Below are 21,171 nucleotides of genomic sequence, written 5' to 3' on the forward strand. Positions count from 1 at the left end.
TACGGTTACGAGGGGTGTGTGGATCTCAATCGGCTTATTAGTTGTATTAATTACACTGATGGGACATTGGTAATTCTTCGGTTCTACTAAACATCTCTTAAATTATCTGATCTTAAATTGTCTGATCTTAAATTAAATAATAATGAAACAATCGTATCTTTGGATGTGATATCGTTGTTCACAAATGTTCCTTTGGACCTTGCAATGGACAGCATAAATAATAGATGGCATTACATTGAAAACCACACATCAATAGATAAAAATGAGTTTGTTAATGTAATTAAATTCATTTTGACTTCAACGTACTTCACATTCAACGATACGATCTATAAACAAATACATAGAACTCCTATGGGATCGCCTTTATCTCCAATTATTGCGGATATTGTCATGCAAGATGTAGAAACTAGGATTCTTGAAACTATAAATGTAAATATAAGGTTTTACTATCGCTACGTCGATGATATCTTGGTTTGCTTGCCGGAAGATCAAGTCACACATTTAGTAGAAAAATTTAATGATTGTCACGATAGATTAAAATTCACAATAGAAAGAGAGGATAACCGTAGCATAAGTTTTTTAGATATCTCACTCAAAATTATAAATAACATAATATATATAGATTGGTTTCAGAAAAAAACATTTTCGGGTAGAACACTCTCATATCATTCAAATCATCCTATATGCCACAAAAAAAGTGTAATATATAATTTAGTAGACCGGTCAATATTATTATCACATCCCCGTTTTCATAGTAAAAATTTAACATTAATCATAGAGATTTTATTGAGCAATAGTTATCCTCTTGATCTCATTTTCTCAGAAATCAATAATAGACTGAAGTTCCTTATTGTTAATAGATTAAACAAAGAAAGTACTCAAGATATAAATAACGAAATCATAAATAACGACAGAAATAAAAAATTCATAGCGATACCATATATTGAAAGAATCTCGGAACTAGTAGCATCAGAATTAAAGAAATCAAATATGTTTGGGAAAAAATTAAATTTCCGTGATCCCCGCGCGCCTTCGATATACGCTACTGAGAGCTCTCTGTAATTGTGTACATCGACAGTTTGTTATTGCGTCCACAAGGGCGAAGCGCCGAATTAGGAGAGAGTTTCCGCGTCTTTAAAAAGGAGCGATGCGGCACGGAGGGCGAGTCTGGTACGACGAGCCGTCCGGTAAACCCGAGAAGAACATTTGTGATCCGAAGAATAAAAATTACGTATTCTTACTTAGAATAAAGAGACTAGTTCCTGCTATCTATCCTTGCCTATCGACGCAGTCCACAAGAGAGAACTAGGCGATAGCTCCGATAAAACCCAAAGGAGAAATAATAAAAAACATGGTCCTTCGAGCCGGATCTGTGTCGAGAAATTAACGGATGGATTCAAACAAGATACACGTGCAAGCAGTGCAACTACTTCAAGTGAGCCATTCAACAATTGCGCTACATTCCGAGTAAAATTTCCGTACGACAAGGAAGTATTTCGACTCACGTACATACGTTCTCCATTTCAACACCGTGTTTACCTTACAAGGTCGAGCTCTGCAAGACAATAGATCGAAATGGACAAGGCAATATTTGCGTTCGATACGAATTTACGTTATTTAACGAACTCAATAACAAATTTCCAAAAGCTTGGAGTTGATAATCAAACTCATGCCATCACTAAAGGACGATTTCAACTCTTGCAAAATTACTGGAATAAATGCCAGGAGAATGCCGCTATCATTGAGGCAGTAGCAACCGACGCAGACGCGGCACAGCTTCCCTTCTTCAAGAGCAAGCTGCTAGACAAGGCGGAGGTCTCGTACATGCAAGCCTACGACTTCTTTCAAGAAAAACTCGAGGCATTCAACGTCGCTTCAAATTCCATTCCTGTACCAACGGCGGCCGCAACGACGTCCATCAACGAGATCCGATTGCCGAAGATCAACTTGCCTTCTTTCTCCGGTAATGTAACCGAGTGGCTAACTTTTCGCGATTTGTTTCTTGCGCTCGTTAAAAATCGCCGTTCCATATCGCAAGTCGAGAAATTGCAATATTTACTATCCGCGGTTACTGGCGACGCTGCTAAGTTGATTTCCCATCTTTCTCTAACCGATAGTAATTTCGATGTTGCATGGAAGGAACTCACGAATCGTTACGAAAATCAACGCGTTATTATTGACGCATATTTCAAACGTTTATTTACCATTCCTAATGTTTCGTCTAACGATCTGTTCGGGTTAAAACAATTACGCTCCAATTCATCGGAATCGATAAATGCTCTGCGTGCCTTGAAATGTTCTGTAGATGAATGGGATATGATTTTAGTCTACATTCTTGTACAAAAACTAGACAAATTGACGAAAAAAGATTGGGAAGTCAGCTTAGGTTCAGAGAGGAGATATCCTACAATGGAAAAACTATACGCGTTTCTAGATACACAAATTCGTTCGCTTGAGGCTGTATCCAAGGACGGAGATAACTCGAAGTCCGCCAACGGAAACTCATCCGAAAAGAGTTCCGGTGCTCGCTCGATTCCAAATGCGGCACGAAAAAATAATATAGTGCGTTCTCACCATACAAACACCGCGAGTACGTGCGCTCTTTGTTCCGAAACACATCGTTTAATGCATTGCGAGAAATTTCAAGCGTTAAGCATTTCGCATCGACTAGAGTTTGTTCAAAAAAATAATATATGCAAAAATTGTTTGACCAAAGGTCATTACGTTTCGAATTGTCGTAGTTCCTTTACTTGCTTGAAATGTAAAAGACAACATCATACTTTGTTACACGAGAATTCAAGGTCAAGTTTAACGACAACAACAGACTCTGGACAATGCGATAACGCGTCCAACGTACATTTACACGTGAACGCGGGAGTTAAACCCGTGCTCCTGGCTACCGCACGTGTTTGTATAGGATCAGAAAACGGTCGATATGTTTACACGCGAGCACTGATCGATCAAGGTTCCGATGCCACATTCGTTTCGTCACGAGTCGCTCAAATGTTGAGAGCTCGCTTAATTTCAACACGCGTAAAAATATCTGGCATCGGTGACACTACGTCTAATTGCGTTCAACATGCCGTCTCTATTTCTATCAGCGCGACTAATAAAAATGATACGATTCTTCATACCAAAGCTTTGGTCGTTCCAAAAATTACAGCGTACATTCCACCTCATTTCCAATTACAAGAGATTCCGTTTCTTTCCAAATTGAATCTAGCCGATCCAAATCCAAGCTCAAATGATGCAATCGAAGTACTTCTCGGGGCCGAATTATACGGTTCAATTATGATGGGTGGCTTAATGAAAGCTTCTAACAATGCTACACTTGCGCAAGAAACGATATTCGGGTGGATCATTTCGGGTCCTATTTCAAACCAAAAAAATAGCCAAAGAATTCACGTTCACCAAGCAACTTCTGGCAATCTCGATTTCGAACTCCGACGTTTTTGGGAGCTGGAAGAAATTCCAACGACACACGCTCTCTCAGAGGAAAATCTTCGTTGCAACTTACATTTTCAAGAGACACATATGCGCGATTCTTTAGGGCGCTATGTTGTCCGTTTACCCTTCAAGTCTGGTCCTCCGATAAAGATTGGCGAGTCAAGGTCAGTAGCTACGCGTTCACTCGCGCAACTAGAGCGACGTTTAGCCAATTCTCGGGAAATTTCAGGGCAATACGTCGACTTTCTTAACAAGTACGAAGAGCTCGGGCATATGCAAAAAATCGAAAACGTGCAACGCTTCTTTCAACCGACGTTTTTACCTCATCATCCAGTTATTCGCGAGGACAATACTACAACCAAACTTCGTGTAGTGTTTAATGCCTCGGCAAATACCTCGAATAACACTTCTTTGAATGACCATCTTATGATTGGTCCAAAGTTGCAAGCCGATCTTCCGGCGATTATTCTTCAATGGCGTTTGTACAAATACGTTTTTTCCGCTGATATTCAGCAAATGTTTCGACAAATACAGATTCATTCAGACGATCGCCAATATCAATTAATATTGTGGCGTACGATTCCGAACGAGCCAGTCCATACTTATTCATTAAATACCGTTACTTATGGTACTGCCTGCGCGCCTTATCTCGCCCAACGCGTGCTCAAACAACTTTCAATCGACGAGAGTTCGCGTTTTCCACTAGCTCAAGCAATTTTGCAAAATGAAATATACGTTGACGATGTCCTATCCGGAGGCGATGATAAACCATCCACGATTAAAAAACGCGACCAACTAATCGGCTGTTTACTAAGCGCAGGCATTCATCTCAGAAAATGGGCCAGCAACGATTTTGAAATTCTACAAGATATAAATCCTGCGAATCACGGTCTAGCAAGTTCCAAGCCTTTCCAAGAAGGTGAACAATTAAAAATACTCGGTATTCATTGGACACCTTGCGATGATAATTTCTCCTTTGAAATAAAATTCCGTCCACCATCTACCGACATTTTGAAACGACAAATCCTTTCGACGATAGCGAAAATATTCGATCCCCTCGGATGGGTGTCTCCGATCACGATATCTCTCAAAATTCTACTGCAAAAACTGTGGAAATTTTCCTACGGATGGGATGATATTCTTCCTGCGAAAATAACAACCGAATGGAATGCTTTTTGCGAAAAGATGTTACACTTGACGACTCTGCAAGTTCCTCGTTGGTTAGGCTTCGAGCGTAACATTCAGTGCTTGCATTTACACGGCTTTTGCGACGCTTCATCTAAAGCCTATGCAGCGGTAGTCTATTCAAAAGTTGTCACGAATTCTGGCGATAGTCATGTTCGACTTCTCCTATCAAAAACCAAGGTTGCTCCGATTAAAACAATTTCGATTCCACGACTCGAGCTCTGTGCGGCTCAGCTGCTAGCACGCTGTATTTCGTTTACTATTGACGCGATGAAATTGCAAAACATTCCTGTGTTTTGCTGGAGTGACTCGACAATCGTATTAGCATGGTTGCAAAAGGCTCCATCAGATTTAAAAGTATTTGTAGCTAACAGAGTGTCTTCTATTCAAACGAAGCTTCCTACGGCGACATGGCTGCATGTGCCAACAGAAGATAATCCCGCAGATTGCGCATCGCGCGGCATAAATCCAGCTCAGCTAACGCCTTCCAGTTCCTGGTGGAACGGCCCGGCATGGCTGAAATTTAACGAGGATAATTGGCCAGTTCAATCTACGATAAGTTGCACCGAAGATGATTCCGAATTGAAAGCGTCAAATGCAGTCCACTCGCATCATTCAAATCAAGCGGAACTTTTTGAATCCTTCAATCATATCTCCACGTGGCCACGCTTACTACGGGTCACCGCATACGTCCTTCGGTTCAAGTTTCGAACGAGAGTCCCAGATGTTGCTCAAGGTCTCTCTATTTTGCAAGTCGATGAAATAAAAACCGCGCACAGATTCTGGATTAAACAGATGCAAACGGAATACTTTTCAAAAGAAATCGTCGCTTTCAAAGCCAAGTCGAGGTTACCAGTTCGATGCTCCATCCATTCTCTCGATCCGTTCCTGGATCCCTCTGGTATCCTACGCGTGGGTGGTCGACTTCAACTATCTGACCTTTCATATGATCGTAAATTTCCGATTCTACTTCCAAAACATTACCTTTCTAAGCTCATTATCGATCAAATTCATAAGGATACACTTCACGGCGGTGTACAATTAATGCTTCGCACGTTGCGAGAACAATATTGGATTCTGGGGGCGCGAAGCATGGTAAAAGGTTGTATCCGCAATTGCGTGACATGTACTCGGCATCGCGCCATAACCGGCGTACAATTTATGGCCGACCTTCCTACATTTAGAGTAACTCCGTCCCGTCCATTTTGCCATACGGGACTTGATTACGCCGGCCCCTTCGCAATTCGAGACGCTTCCGGCCGCGGACGTAAGTCGCACAAAACATACATCTCGCTATTTGTTTGTCTCGCTACACGAGCTATACACTTAGAGCTCGTTCATGATTATTCCACGGCTGCGTTTCTCGCATCTTTCGAACGGTTCGTAGCGCGTCGTGGCATTCCATCCGATCTTTATTCCGACAACGCGACTACCTATCAAGGCGCGGATCGCGAACTTGTTACAGCGATCCGACAGACTCAAGCCGACGTAGATCTGCAGGCGAAGTTCGCGTCAAAGCCAGTTCAATGGCATTTCATTCCGCCTTCTGCCCCTCATTTTGGGGGCATGTGGGAGGCAGGTGTTAAGAGTGTTAAGCACCACTTGCGACGTATACTTGGTTCCTGCACACCTACGGTCGAAGAGTTCACCACGCTTTTATGTAACATCGAAGCATGTTTGAATTCGCGCCCGATCGCCGCACTTCATGACGATGTAAATTCTTGCAATGCGCTCACACCAGGGCATTTTTTAATTGGTAGCGCCATTAAATCGATTCCGAGTCCGAGCGTCTTACATATCTCCGAGTCACGACTCGATCGATGGCAATTAATGCGTGCGAAATACGAGCAATTTTGGAAATTGTGGAGTCTTGACTACTTGAACACCTTGCAGCAGCGTTTTAAATGGCAGAATCGATCTGATGAATTTCGCATAAACGAGATTGTTCTAATAAAAAATCCTAATTTACCTCCCTGCAGATGGGAACTTGCGAGAATCATCGAATGTAAGCCTGACAAGGATGGCCTGGTGCGAGTTGCTCAGGTTAAGACCGCGTCTTCTACTTTTGTAAGACCTATTGTTAAACTCTGTAAATTGCCGGTAAGTCCGCACGGTTCAGCGTAATCTAAATTCTGCAGGTTGTCTCCAATGATTGCAGTTCAATGTGTAAGGATTTACCCCTGACTGTCATTTGAATCCCTTGGCGATTCAACCCGAGGGGTATGTTTGGGAAAAAATTAAATTTTTGTGATCCCCGCGCGCCTTCGATATACGCTACTGAGAGCTCTCTGTAATTGTGTACATCGACAGTTTGTTATTGCGTCCACAAGGGCGAAGCGCCGAATTAGGAGAGAGTTTCCGCGTCTTTAAAAAGGAGCGATGCGGCACGGAGGGCGAGTCTGGTACGACGAGCCGTCCGGTAAACCCGAGAAGAACATTTGTGATCCGAAGAATAAAAATTACGTATTCTTACTTAGAATAAAGAGACTAGTTCCTGCTATCTATCCTTGCCTATCGACGCAGTCCACAAGAAAATGGGGCGATAGCCCCCGAAAAAAAACCCAAAAAGAAATATAAAAAACACTTGTTTTTGGGAAATCTTTTTTTAAATTTTGCTTTTTCTCTGGTTTCGTCGGGTTTCCTCCCTCAAACATTGAATCGTATAAATTTATACGAGCTGGTCGACGCTTTTCCCAAATTTTGTGCTGTCCCTTTATATTTCTGCTTAAGGGGAATTAATTCAAATTGCAATTGGCATTACTTTCCCTTGCATTGGTAGGGCGGTCCCCTATTTTTTGCTTTAATTCTTCAAAACTTTTGAAATGCCCCCGCTTTTTCGAAAATTTGCAGGGTTTTTTCCCCCTTTAAATTTTATAAATAGTATCCCTTGTATCAAAGCCCTTCTTCCCCCCGGGGTTTAAATGTTTTGCATTGTATTTTCTGCGTTTAGAAATTCCGGGGGGGCGGGGTCGCGAAAATCCCTCAACCCGGGTATCCCCCTTGGGGCGCTTTTTTTTGAGACATATATTGTCGGGCAGTACCCCGTCGTTTCTACGCCCCGGCGTCGGGTCCGTCCGTAAGGTCATCCCGAGGCTCGTAATCGGACCCGCTGTTCGTCTGTGTGTGTGTATGCCTGTGCGGCTTCAAATTCTATTCCTAGGGGTTTTTTTAGTGTTTTGGCTCGGGCATGTATAGTTTTGTATTATATTAAGCTTTTTGGGAAGTTTCCCGGGGGCGCTACGAACGGGGGGTTGTTGGGAGGGACGTCAAAATTCTGTCTATTTGTGCAAGGTTTTTGTCGGAAAACTTATTTCGCACCCTACCCGCGGGTTGGGGGAATAATTGCGTTCACTTTTTGTTTTTTTCTCCCATATTTATTTCGTTTAAAATTTCTTTTTTGGGATCGAATATTTCGTGTCGTAGGGACGAAATGAAAATTCTCTCCGCGAAGATCTCTACCCCCCGGATTTCGGCTGATAAAAACGGTCGCAATCGACGCGGTTGGGTTTTAGTTATTTGAAGGGTCCGTTGGATTTTTTTTGCGAATATCTGGCGCAAAAACTAAAAAGGGAAAATTCTCGTTGGTTATTACGGGGGGGAGGTAACCGGTATTATTTTCGTTTGCCCAAGTCGCTTTCAAAATTTTCAAAGGGAACGCTTTCGAAATTTTTCCCGGCTTTAAAAAGGCAATACCGCTCGTTAACCGTACGGGTGTACTATGAAACCCGTTTGGGTTTCTAATTGCTTGTCGGGGTTTTTTCGTCCCCTTCCCGACTTTTCACCAATCAAAAAAATTCCCGGACTTACATATTAGGCTCGCACTTTACCTCTAAAAGGGGGTCGGTTTGCTGTTGCTGAAACTCAAATGGGCTCGGGGGCTATAACGGCGGCTCCGTGTTGGGGGATAGATACGGGGGGTCGTCGCTCGTGATGATCCCTGCCCCGTGAGGTTTTTCGTAGGCCCGGCGTTGCCCCATGGCGTGGGCGACCCTTTTTCCCGTTTTCCGGCTGCTTATACTCTTTTCCCAATTGTTTATGTTGTCCGTTTCCCCTTTTCGTTCTCTTTTAGTCTTTGGTTTTTCGCTTTTTTCCTTCAAGTTACGGACGGGGCCCGTCTAACACTTGTTAAAAATTTTTAATTTTTTTTTACGGGTTTTCCCCGTTTGGGGGGGGGAATTTGGGGAGACAAACGTGGGCCCTGGGGCAATATCCCACCGCTCCTTTAAAAAATTGTTTTTGCCCCGGGAAAGGCACGGAAATTTTTTGGGGGTTTCAGTCGAGAAGGATGGGGAAATCCTAGGTCGGCGGGGGGGTCCCCTTTTGACTAACTTCGCTTTTAAATCAGAATAAATCTTTTATTTCCCTTACCCCCTTGAGTTTTTTTAATTTCTTGAAATCCCACCTGGGTTTTTTAAATTTAAGTTTTCTCCTTTCATGGGCAATTACGGGTGATGTTTTATTCGGGCCGGTTTTGTCTTCGACTCCATTTAGGTTTTTAAAATTAGCGTTTGCCCTTTTGGTTTTTCCGTTAGCGACTGATTTCCCTTCCCTTTCGCTCCCGTTCGCGGTGGTCTCCTCCCCTTTTCTCATTTTTTGGGGGGAAGATTTAAAAAGCTCTTTCTTTGGCAAATTTTTTTGTTTCACCCCTTTTTTATCTAGGGGGCAACGAACCCGGTTTGATTTTTTCGCTTGCGATAGGGGTTTTTCAGTGAAAACGCTTATATTTCATCGCTTTTGGGGGGTTTTTTTCGCGAAAGCGCTTCGAAAGAGCGTGAGAAGGGTTTCTCAAATGTTTGTAAATAGCCGACTTTTTAAATTTTTATTTTTAAAAATTTAATTTAATAAAATATATTTTATAGCCCAATTCACTAAAACATTTTTATTTATTTGACTATTCGTTTAGGGAAAACTTTTTCACTAAAATTTTTGTGAAAATGTGTATTTAAAGGGGGGGAAAGGCTGTGTTAACGATGAAACTTTTAATCTGAATGGATTTTTCTTTATAAATTTTAGGCAAGCCGTATGCTATGGGAAAAGTGAATCGCTAAATTTAAAAAATAATTTTCGGGCAGCCCGAGGAAATTTTTCCCTTTTCATCTATTTTGGGAGATATTGTTCTGGCATTTAAAACCTTTTGGGGTTAAAATTTATTGACTTTAAATTTCCCGTGTACTACAGATACCCTACAGAAAAAATCTTCAAACGATTTCCCCCCCACCCCCTAAGGGTTTAAAGAAAAGGGTTAAACAGTTTTTTAAAAAGCGTACCACCCCCCCGGGAAAATTTTTTTTTTGAAAATTTAAAAAAGACAATTTTTTTTTAAATTTTTTGACAAAGAGTGTTTTCAGATGTAAAGATAGGGGACAAACACTAATTGGTATAAAAAACCAAAATTTTTATGGGAATTATATCAATTTTTTAAACCCCCACCCACCCAAAAACAAAATTATTGCATTTAAAAAAACTTAAATCCCATAGAGCCATTTTCCCGTCTGACCAAAAAATTTCAATGTGGCAATTTCAAAATTTTAATAAAATTCTAAAACCCAAAAATAATTTTTCCCTTTCATGTTTTAAAAAAAATATTTTGAGACCCCGGTTTTTCGATTCGGGGTGAATTGCGCTCCCCACTTTGAGCGGGGCTGGAGCCTTTAAACAGAAGGCCACAGCCCCGAAAAAAAATACTTGACATCGTATTTTTGCACTCACTTTATTAAAGAGAGTGAATAAGGGGTAAAAAACCCAGGCGAGCGGTAAATTGTAAGGACTAAAGATTGCGGGGGATTGGAGGGGGGTACTGTATCGGAGCTCAGCGAATTCTGTTCGAAAATCCCCAGCGACTCTTCTTGGCAATTCGGAAAAAAGGGACGAAAAGGGCCCTGTTAAATCGTGTAATTTTTGGGTCAAAAGCGTTTATAAAGGGCGATCTGGCCCCGAAATTCTTTGTAAATAATTTCTCGCCTTTTTCGAAATAAATTTTTTTCCCATTCTTGAAGGCCTCAACAACCCCACATAAACCCCCCGCCCCAATTTTAAATTCAATTTTGATTACATGATTGAAGACGCTTAAGTTACAGAGATTTTTTAAAGCTAAAAAGGGGTTTTCAACGTGTGGGCACCGGTTGTACAAAAGGGGGGCGGCGAAGAGCTTTTTTGTTTTTCGCCGATTTTATCGGATGCGATTCCCCCCCGCCGGGCGGGGGTTTTTTTCGTTCTCGAAATTAAAAGGTCCACCGGCAGGAAAGGTTTTTGTAATCGGTCGTTGATAAACGGAGTCCCGGGAGTTTAATTTTGACGGGCGCGTCAAGGCCCCGTCGGGGATAGCACTTCGTTATTCCCACCGAGGCCCTTTTTTTTCCCCCCGGGTAAGGGGGAAACGAACCTCGTAAATAAACCAAAATTTTTCCTATTTTGGGGGGAGGGGCTTTATTGCCTTTGCCATTTTGGAAGTTGTTGGGAACGTATGGGGGGTAAATCCTTTTTCTACCCCTTTTTCCCAAAGCCGTTTGCTCAAACGTTTTTGGGCCCAAAGGGCCCCAAGACAAACCGCTGCTCATTGACGTCGAGCAAGCTAGCTTTCGTTTGGGGCTCGAAGACTTAAACGCCATTAAAAAATGCCCGGGGGTCAAACACTAAAGTCCCCGATGTGATCGGAAACCGCAACAATTTGTCTTTAATTTTTAATGGATTTTGATACGATACAAAAAACGGGTGGGGCTCCTCAAAAGTGAGGGGGTGTAAAACCGATGGTTTTTCTTTAAAAATTTTCCCCACTTCGGGTCGCGGCCCTCAAGTCCCCCAAATGGGGAGCAGCGGGGGGTATAAAGTGTTAACGGGACCTTCCTCCGGAAAGCCTTTGTTTGAAAAACACCGGTTTTTTTTAGGTGCTGCGTTAAAAGGAAACGGGTTTTTTCCTTTTTTAGCGCCCCGAAAATTGGGGCCTTATCGGAATAAAGCGCGGAGGGTATACCCCCCCGGGGAGCGACGAACGTTTTTACGAAAACACCAACGCACTGAGGTTAAAAAAAAAAAAACCCCGGGGACTAATTTTGTGCATCGCCCTTTGGGCGTCATGCACACGAAAAAGGAGTTTAAAGCCTTATGGGGATTTGTGGCCGCGACCCGGGGGGCGCTAAAGCCCGGGGGTGGACCAGCGTTTTAAACTACGCCGTATGCCGAAAACTCCCCGGGGGTTTTTGGGGTGATCGGCAAGCCGGTAATTTCCCCTAAATTTTTTCCGAAACTAGAGCTTTCCCCATCACCAAGGGCCCGGGATTGATGTAGAACGGGGCCAAGACCCAAACGCGCCGAAGAAACCAAACCTGTTTTTTTAGAAGGGGAACCCCGATATTTAAACTTTGGGTCTGGGGGTGACCCGCCTGGACATGTGGCTTCCCTATAATTAAATCTAAAATTTTTTAAAGCGATTTAGAATTTGGGTTTGGTTTTTTTTGGCTCCGAGGCCCCGTCGAAATTCCCCAAACGTCCGCGCACTCGCCTTGGGGTCGTGTTTCCCGGGGGCCCCAAAACGGGGGTTAAAAAAGCGAGCGGGAAATCGACTTTGGAAAAGATTTTCTTTGCATAAATAGAAATTCCCTTCCCGGGAAAAACCTCCTTTTGTATCGTAAGTAAACCCAAAAACCTCAGCGGCTTGGGAATTTTTGTTGCGGGGGGAGCCGAAGGGAAATTGGGGAAGGGAAAATCGATTGGGGTTGTTTTTGAGTTTTTTCCCTTTAGCAACCGATTTAAAATAGCGCAGGTATACCCGTGACTCTTAAAAAATTTGGACCACGGAAAAATTTGGATGCTAAATTCCCTGCGCCGCGTGACAAGCCCTATTTATTTTCCCATGGGGGGGGGCCCTCGAAGAAAGTTTTTTGGGCTTCGGGGGAGTCGGTCGAAGGGGCCCAAATTTTTTTCCGGAGCCCCGGCTCAGCCCCGACGGGCCTTTCCCCCACTGGAGGTTGTCGCGGGCATGGGAAAAAGAGTCCGCGCGATGCTTGAAACGGTTTTTTTTGTCTTTCGTTTTGGGAAAGGTCCCCCAATTTTTTGTTTGGCAGCAGCTTTTGCACTGAGCGACCCCTGTTGGGGAAGAAAGTTTTTCCCAAAGCGCTGGGAATTGTCTTAACCACGCAATGTAATCGTAAATCGTCCCAAAAAAAATTTGAAAATTTGGGAATTGTAAAAAGCGGGAAAAAATTAAATGAATAGTCGCCCAAAAGCAACGCCGCCCCAAAATTCTACGTGGCACACTGATAGTTTTAAGTTGCGAAACCCTTTGGGTTTTGCTTTTCCCAAAAAGACACCCCCAATTTTACGTAGGAAGGCCACTCACAATACGTACGGGGGCGTAGGGTTTTTGTGGACCGTCCGCGAATCCATGTAACTTTGACCCTTTGGGTGCGTCGGGTTAGAATTGCGTCCCCCGCGAATTGGGAAAACCGTTCGAGAAATGGGGAAATGCGATTGAAACGCCCATCTATTTGTTTAAACCCCGTCGAGGGGGCTTTTTTTCATCCCCTCCGCATTTGAAAGGGGCCACAATCGTTGAAAATTTGAATTTTCGCGGGGGACGATTCGGGAGCGAAACCCTTTCCCAAGGGGGCGAAAAAAACGCGAAATTTTAGCGAGGATTGCGCGTTTAATGTTTAACGAAGGGGCTCCCCCGGGATTTTGATTTTTTAAATAAAAACTTTTTGCCTTGGGGGATACCAGGAGACGCCCCGAATGTTTAACAATGATCTTTATGGATACCTTGTCTCCCGCATGGCCGTGGGCGGGGGGATCGATATCGGGGGGTTGGGTTGGGGGAAGGGCAATTACTTGCCCATTTTGCGGAGGGGGGAAAAACCGCCCCGCGCAAGGAGGGCGATAAGTTGGTCGCGGTTTTGTCAGGGGAAAGGGCAAATCATCCGCGCCGAACGTGCAGTCGTCCCACGTAGATGTGACCTGCTCACCGGGATTGCGAATGGGAACCCTTCAGAAACCCGGGGCATTTTTCCGGGGGGGGGCAAAATTTGTTTTTAAGAACGCGGGCGCTAAGAAAGGGCGGACGCGGTGCCGTAAAATTACGGTAGGAGGGGGCCCAATTCCTCGACGGGGGGGGGTTGCCGGGTTTTTGGGGGACAAATTCGGCCTTTGGGGGGATTTTTTAGGGGGGGGGGGGGAAGGGGGCCCGGCCCGAAACCAACCCCGGATCGGGGGGGGATTAATTAAATTTGCTTTTATCGGTGGGGGCCCAAAACGTTGGGGTATCAACCCCATTGGGGGGATAAAAGGGGACAAAAGGGCTTCTGGGGGAATTTTTCTCTAGGGTTTAAAAGGAATCTTTTAAGGGGTTTTGGGCCCCGGGGGGACGGGGGAAACAAAAACACGCGGAGCGGGTCGGTTGTCTTTCTTCGCGAAAAAGGGGGAGTAATACCGGGGACCGGGGCCCGGTTCGGAAGGGTCCGGGTAGGGGAAAAGCATTTGCCAAGACGCTTTTAAACCTTGGGAAAAAAACGGCTAGGCCCCTTTCCTTTTGGAAAGGGGCGCGATGAGGCGACTCTCCACTCGCCAAATTAAACGGAGCGGCGATTTTGGGAAACGCCGAGGGCCCGGGCGGGTTACGGAAAAGAAGGGGCCCCACGGGGTTGCCCGCGGGGTACGAAGGTTTCGTACGGGGAAAGGTTTTAAAGCACTTTTTTTTTTTCTGGCTCAAAAGGACCTTTGCGGGGGATCCCCACCCGCCCAAAACTACGGGAGGGGGTAGGTAAGGTCGTTAACGGGTCGGGAAAATTGGGGTTTCCCTGTGCCCGGGGGTTTTCGGAATGGCCCCGGGAAGGGGGAAGGGGGCCCCTGGGAAAATTCCCCTTGCTGGATTCGCTCGGGTCGGTTCGGAGCTCCGTCCTTTTGGGGAACCTTTGCGAATAAGTAAACTATGTAAAACGGCACCGATTTTTTTGTCCAACGGGGGCGGGGGTTGGGGGTCGGATTTTCGGTCAGCGGAGAGATTTCGTTGGATGCTGGCCAAAGCCGAGAGAGGGGGGAAAGCGGGGGGGTGGGAAAGTAGGTTTGTCAGATTTTAGAATAATTGGGTTTGGGGGGGAAAACGTTCCGGGGTTATCCCCGGCTTTTTCGGGGCAATTTTAATTTTCCCCGAATGACCGCCTTTTTAGAAAATGTCGATGGTTGGGTTTCCGTATTGGATTCTTAATTCCGGCGTACCTTTAAAACAAATTTCGCTAAACTTTCCGATAAAAAGGGGTCGCAGGGGGACCTTGACACAAGACCCGAGCGCGGGAAAACCTGGTTTCCGGGTTGGGTTTTAGAACGCGGGCCGGGGGAGTGGGGGGAGAAACACCCCTGGCCGGGTTGCCCGTGCGGCAAACCCTGAGGGGATACCAAGGTCCCCGCTCGCCTTTTTTTTTGGGGCCCAATTGGGGGTTTTTGTTTTCAATCCTCATGAATTTACCTTGGGGGGGTCCGAGGGGGTTAAGCCCCTTATGAAGGGGGTTTCGGGGGCACCCGGGACCGGGGGTTTGGGGGAAACAATCAAGGGGGAGGCGGCGAGGCTAAACCCCTCGGTTTTTGGGGAGGGGGGAGTTTGGGGGGCCCCCCGGCAGGGGGCCAGAAAAGGCCCGGGATTTTAAGAAGGGGGCATTTTTACACACGGGGCACAATTTGGGGGGGGGGGTTTGGGCGCGGCACCCGGGCTTTCGGGGAAACCGGCGGGGACTCGGCCGCGGGGCGGGGGCCAACGAAAGGAGGCCTTTGAGTGCGCGTTTTGCCCATTCTCGAGAAATTTTTCCAGTTTGAATACACGGGAAAATCTCGGTAAAACACTTAGTTTAAGTTTCCCCTTTCTTTTTTGGGACCCCTTTTTCTAATTTTTTTGAAACCCCAAAAAACAAGGGGAAACGTCCCAAAGGGAAAAAGGAAAAACCCAAAATTTTTTAAACGCTTGTATTAAAATATTGGTTTAAACGGGGTAGGTCTGTATTTTTCGTGAATTTTTGGTCGCGACTTTCGGAAACTGACAGAGCGTTTTTTAGTTTGCGGGGATAAACGGGGTTTGGTTTTCCCAAAGGGGGAAATTTTATAATTTTTACGGCAAACCGCAAAAATTTCGTCGGTTTACGGGTAAATAATTTTAGAGTGTTGCTCGCTTTACCGGGGGAGTACCGAAAATAAATAAAGCATGCGTTCGACGTTTTACAACAAAGGTTTGTTTGATGACCATTGACTTAAAAACGGTCGCGAAAAGGGCTCCACCGATTGGACCCTTCGAAGAAAGGCAATTCGATGCGCGGAAAATCGCGAATCGGGCGAGCTCCCAACAAGAAAGTGAACTTGGCGGTGTGCAAGGGCCGTCACGGCCAAACGGGGGTCATGTTTAGGGGGGTATTTTTTAAGGGGTTTGGCCTTTTCTGCTACCCAAACCCCCGGGCCCTGTAGTCGCTAAAACTTTGTTTTTAGTTTTCCTTAAATTTTACGAACTGAGCTTCTATGAAATAGAGATCCTTTTGGGCCCTTCTTTTTTGGGCCCCTGGCGGGTTCCCGGGGAGCTTGGATTAAAATTCAATTAGTAAAAATTATAATTTGACATATAAACTTTGAAAACGTTTCCGTTCCCCAAAAGCGCTTTCGCGAAAAAACCAAGCGACAAAAAAAAACACAGCCGGGCCCCCGGGTTGCAACAAAATTAACGTGTTTTCTTGCACCAGATAAAAAAAGGTGAAAAATTCCAAAGGGGGAGCTTTTTTTCATCTTCCCCCCCAAAAATGTGGAAAAAAAGGAACCCCCCCGGGAAAGGAGAGCGGGCAGAAAGGGGTCCTAAGAAAACCAAAGCAAGTGCTAAACCGGCCAAAGAAAAATACAAATTGCTAAATTCGGGTTAAAACAACTCAAGTTTTAAAAGGGAAAAAAGATTTTTTAAAAAATGGAAATTTAAGCGAGACAATCCGGGGGGGGGACCCGGATCCTTTTGGTCCCCATTTTAAAGGTTTTTAACCCAATTTTTCCCCTTGGTTCCCAAACAAAAATTGGTGGCACGGGGGGATTACACAGCCACAGAACCGCATCGTCCCCTACCCCAGAAGACCGAAAAAAAAAAAATTAAAAAAGGTTAGACGCATCATAAACGACGGGGAAAAGCAAACCCCCACAAAGGGAGAAGAGAAAGGACAAAAACAAGCATTTTTACGACGATAAACACTGAAGACCCAGGAACGCCGACTCCCAAAAACAACGCCGACCCACAAAAAACCCCCCGGACAGCGCATCAACAAAGGGCACCGTTATCACCCCGAGGACGGTTGGGAGCCCGCAGCGACCCGTGAAACAACGATGCGAGCCTAACTTTTAATCCAATTTTTTGATTTCGTGAAGTCAAAGGGACGAAACACCCCCCAAGCATTAAAAAAACCAAGGGTTGCATAGTACCCCCGGGTTAAAAAAAGCATATTCTTTTCTGCCAAAATTGAAACGTTGTAGAAATTTAACAGGCTTGCAAAAGAAAAAATACCTTACTTCCAAAGTAATAAAAAAGAGAATTTTTCCTTTCTATTTGACGGAGAATTCCCAAAATCCGGGGATGTTTTAAAATCAAACAAACCGGTTTGTTGCGACTTTTATCAGCCGAACTTGATAAATCTTTTTGGGAAATTTTATTAAGTTCAAGGGAAAATTACCCCCAAAAAAAATTTAACGAAAAAAAATTGGGAGAAAAAACAAAAGGGGCCGATTTTCCGCCACCGGAAAAAAACGAAAAAAAACCCACAAACCCTTCCCAAAGGGAAAAAATTTAAACCCGCGTCACAAAAACCCCCGCTTAGCGCCCGGGGAAATTTCCAAACTAAACAAACAACATCTCGAGCTCATTTCATAAAAACCGTATGGGTAAACCGCAGGGGCATCCCACAACAACCCGGGGGAGCCTTTTCGGGGGCCCGTAGTTTTTAAGGGGATGAGCGCAGTAAAATCGCAGAGACTGGGGACAATATAGTTTAAAAAAAACGGGGAATGATGATCCCCAACCGGACATCCCCCACCCCCGCTTAGGAATTTCAAAACCGCACATTACCATGAAAAAACTCCCTTGGAGAAACCTGATCAAGGATACTTTTTTCAAAAATTAAAGAGAAAGCCATGCAAATTTTTTTAAACGCGAGCATACAAATTTTTGAAAAATTAAAACAACTAGAGACGCATACCAAGCAAGAAAAGTACTGCCCACTGCAATTAAATTCAATTCACTAAAGCAGAATAATGAGCAGCAAAAAAGTTTGGGCAACGCGTCGACCAACTTGCAATGAATTTATACATTCAATGATAGAGGGGGAAAACCCAATGCGAGCTAGAAAAAAACGCCCATTTAAAAACGATCCAAAAACAAGCTTTATTGAGTTTCCATTTAGGGCTACGAACGATTTAAAAGTACTGTACGTTCATAATAACGACCTTAAAGAAGCGATAGCCGGCGCGAGCGGGGAAAGGGAGAGATTTATCGGACCTAGCTCGTCACGGGAAACTACTTCCTTGCTAATAAACTTGAATCAGCGCGACCAGACACAGCGAAATGCGAAAACTCGGACCTTACGGAGAGACGTGTAGTAAGGTAAACCGTTTGGCCGAAATTGGAAAAAGGTTTATAGGGGGGTTCTAACTCAGGGGCAATGAGGGGGGTGCGGGGCGGGAGGAACGGGGCAGGGGGTGACGTCACGCGGGGGGAGGGGGTCTTATCAGTAGATAAGCTTATTTTGTTTATAAAATATCAGAAACCCTGAAAGGGGATCATGTTACCTGATAAGGGGATCAGTACCTGATATTTTTTATAAAAAAAGATAAGATAAGGGGATCATGTTACTGATATGTTCATAAACAAGATAAGATAAGATAAGCGGCGTCTTTGAGCGGTATCAAAGTTTTCATAAATTTCTCCGAAAATCCAAGATAAGATAAGCTAAGTTTTCGAATCCAAGATAAGCGGCGTCTTTGTAAGGTATCAAAGATAAGCGGCGTCTTGAGCGGTATCAAAGTTTTCATAAATTTTTCTCCGAAGATAAGATAAAAATTCTTGCGAATGGCTGACCGCCGTTTCAGGCTGAGCGCCGACATCGGATATCTATTACTAGGGGGTGCGTTTCTTCATCTAAATTTGATAAGATAAAAAAATTCTGCGAATGGCTGCCGCATTTCGAGCGCCGACAATCGATATCTATTACTAGGGGGTTGCGTTTCTTCATCTAAATTGATAAGATAAAAATTCTGCGAATGGCTGCCGCCAAAATCCAAATCCAAGCCGAGCGCGACAATCGGATATCTAAGTTTTCTCCGAAGATAAGAAATTCTGCGAATACTAAGAACAAAAGGTGTTGCCGACAATCAAGCGGGTTGATCCGTACAGGTTGCGACATGTCAATCCGATCGGCGTGTTCTTGCCGACGGGGTGAAATTTATCTATGTATTTCTAAAATTATCAGCGATATCTAAATTTTCTTTGAAGATATCACACAAATATTTCTCGCAACATTAACAATTGCATCATCATCATCCCCAAGAAAAAAGGATGATCGGGATATATAATGAGGACCGATGCAGCTTGCGGACCATAGTACCACTGGCGAGCGCACGCTCTCTTCATTCAGACTGTTTGTAATACTATCAAATGCTTCGACATTCTCAGTTAAGTGCCGAACAGTTACAATATATTCCGAAGATTGTTTTACTGCAAAAGTGCGGATATTTCGTAGAGCATTTGTGGGAAAAACTGCCGGAGCATATCAAGACGGATCCGGAGGGTCAGACATATCGTCGCTGCCTCGAAACACTACAATCGCCGTGGATGCGAACGCATATTGACGGTCCTGCACCGATGATCAGGGATTGCAGCGAATGTCAGCGAAAATAGGCTGAGGTAAAAGTGCGAATAAGTGATAGACATTGAAAAATGGAGAGCGCACTGCAAAATCATGCAGAGTGTCATGAGAAGGGGTGTTATAAGACTGCCGAGAGATGGTATAGACATCTCGAGGTAGCTGTCACAATGAAAAAAAAGATAACCCGTTTGTAATAAACGTGAACGGTGACTTCAATTGTACAATATGTACGAAATCGCGAACTTGGTGTGCGAAAACCGATACAAGACGTGTAGCCAGTTCCTGGAACGCATGAAGACTTGTAAGAGTGGCTGGTGATTTATCTAAATGCACCAGAACGTCAAAAGCGAAAACAAGCGAGTCGCATGTTATCAACGTCGATACAAAAATTGTGTCGATTATTTCACTGTGGACAACTATAAATTTTGGCTACAGGGACATGCCTTCACCATCGGTGTCATGCAAAACACAATCATCCGAAAATGATTTGACCAAGAAATGGAGAGGAGTCAGATAGGAGAGAACCTCATCTCATCATCATCATCATCGCCAGATTTTTTGTCGGCACCCTATTTATCTTTTCTGTGATAAAATAGGTGTACAACATATGTGATATCAACGTGTTCTGAAAGAGAGAGTAGATAGTCTTCCGGAAGGTGTAAACATGTCGATAGACAACTAATGAGCAGCCGCTATTTTTTGTTTCGTCGGAGATCACTTTCCGGGAGATAATGAAATTATTGCATGAAACAAAGGGATGACCGGGATATATAATGAGGACCGATGTCACTGCCGGGTCATAGTACGGTGACATACTAGTGAGCTTACAGTGAGCATACAGGGATTGTTTTTGCAAAAAATGGAAAAAGACAAAGAAGTAGTGATCTCCGACGATGAAGAGATGGAGGTGGTGTCGTTCCCTAATGACGAGATGGAAGTGCGTCGTCGTCCCTGATGACGAGATGGAAGTATAACCATCTCCGACGACGCGTGACAGTGATGGTACGATGTCGACCCTGTGTACGACAGGGATGTGAACATCCTTTTGGACGACATTGAGGATATGGACATTGATATCGTACCCATTGAAGAAGACGGCGATGACAATGACGATGCTGATGACGATGAAGATGACGATAACGAGACGAGGGACGATGACGATGACGATGGACGATGAAGATGACAATCACGACGGGTACGATATGACAACGCTGTCGGGAGTCGTGCAGTCCCGGATGTATGGCATACGCGCCACTGCATCCCTCGACGAGACAGCGAGGGTATGCACTGTGGCGTCGTATTGTCATGGCGTTCGCCGTACCATGGGGTCGATTTGGATCTGCTTTCGCTGTTTCATGGAAACAGGGACAGATTCCAAAGCATCACAACCCTCGAGGGACACACAACATCGCGGTACATAAATGTACCCGAACTGCTTTGCGAAGAGTGCCGGGAAAGATTATCATATCTACCTGGCCAACGCTTGTCCCACATGTCAAGGACGTGAGTATATATATATAAATATGTCAAAAATATATATATAATATGTCAAAAAATATATAAAATATTAAATTATTATATTTCTATGCACAGATGTCGAGTCCGATGACAGCGATGGGTGATGCGACCCCCCCTCTCTCTCACTGTCCCGTCAGGGCTGTAAGTATATTAAAATACCAAA

The 21,171-nt window shown here is 44.4% G+C and overlaps 1 protein-coding gene across 1 annotated transcript; it reads left to right on the top strand.

Annotated features, from left to right (window-relative positions):
• The first annotated feature begins 1,390 nt into the window (after window positions 1–1,390).
• On the top strand, window positions 1,391–19,522 carry LOC146723225 (uncharacterized). The gene is made up of 3 exons (XM_085482744.1): window positions 1,391–1,435; window positions 1,648–6,732; window positions 19,298–19,522. Exons 1-3 carry the CDS (start codon window positions 1,391–1,393, stop codon window positions 19,520–19,522), a joined length of 5,355 nt encoding a protein of 1,784 aa, XP_085338870.1.
• Window positions 19,523–21,171: the final 1,649 nt, after the last annotated feature.

The sequence above is a fragment of the Nylanderia fulva genome, unplaced genomic scaffold, assembly GCF_048542155.1.
Source record: "Nylanderia fulva isolate GAGA-0341 unplaced genomic scaffold, ASM4854215v1 Scaffold219, whole genome shotgun sequence".
NCBI lineage: Eukaryota > Metazoa > Arthropoda > Insecta > Hymenoptera > Formicidae > Nylanderia > Nylanderia fulva.

Bases quoted from the DNA above. Each gene is read 5' to 3' on its own strand.
- LOC146723225 (XM_085482744.1), top strand. From the start codon at position 1,391: ATGGATTCAAACAAGATACACGTGCAAGCAGTGCAACTACTTCAA. The intron at 1,436-1,647 runs GTGAGCCATTCA...AATTTCCAAAAG, and splicing joins AAGCAGTGCAACTACTTCAA to CTTGGAGTTGATAATCAAAC. The intron at 6,733-19,297 runs GTAAGTCCGCAC...CGACATTCTCAG, and splicing joins TTAAACTCTGTAAATTGCCG to TTAAGTGCCGAACAGTTACA.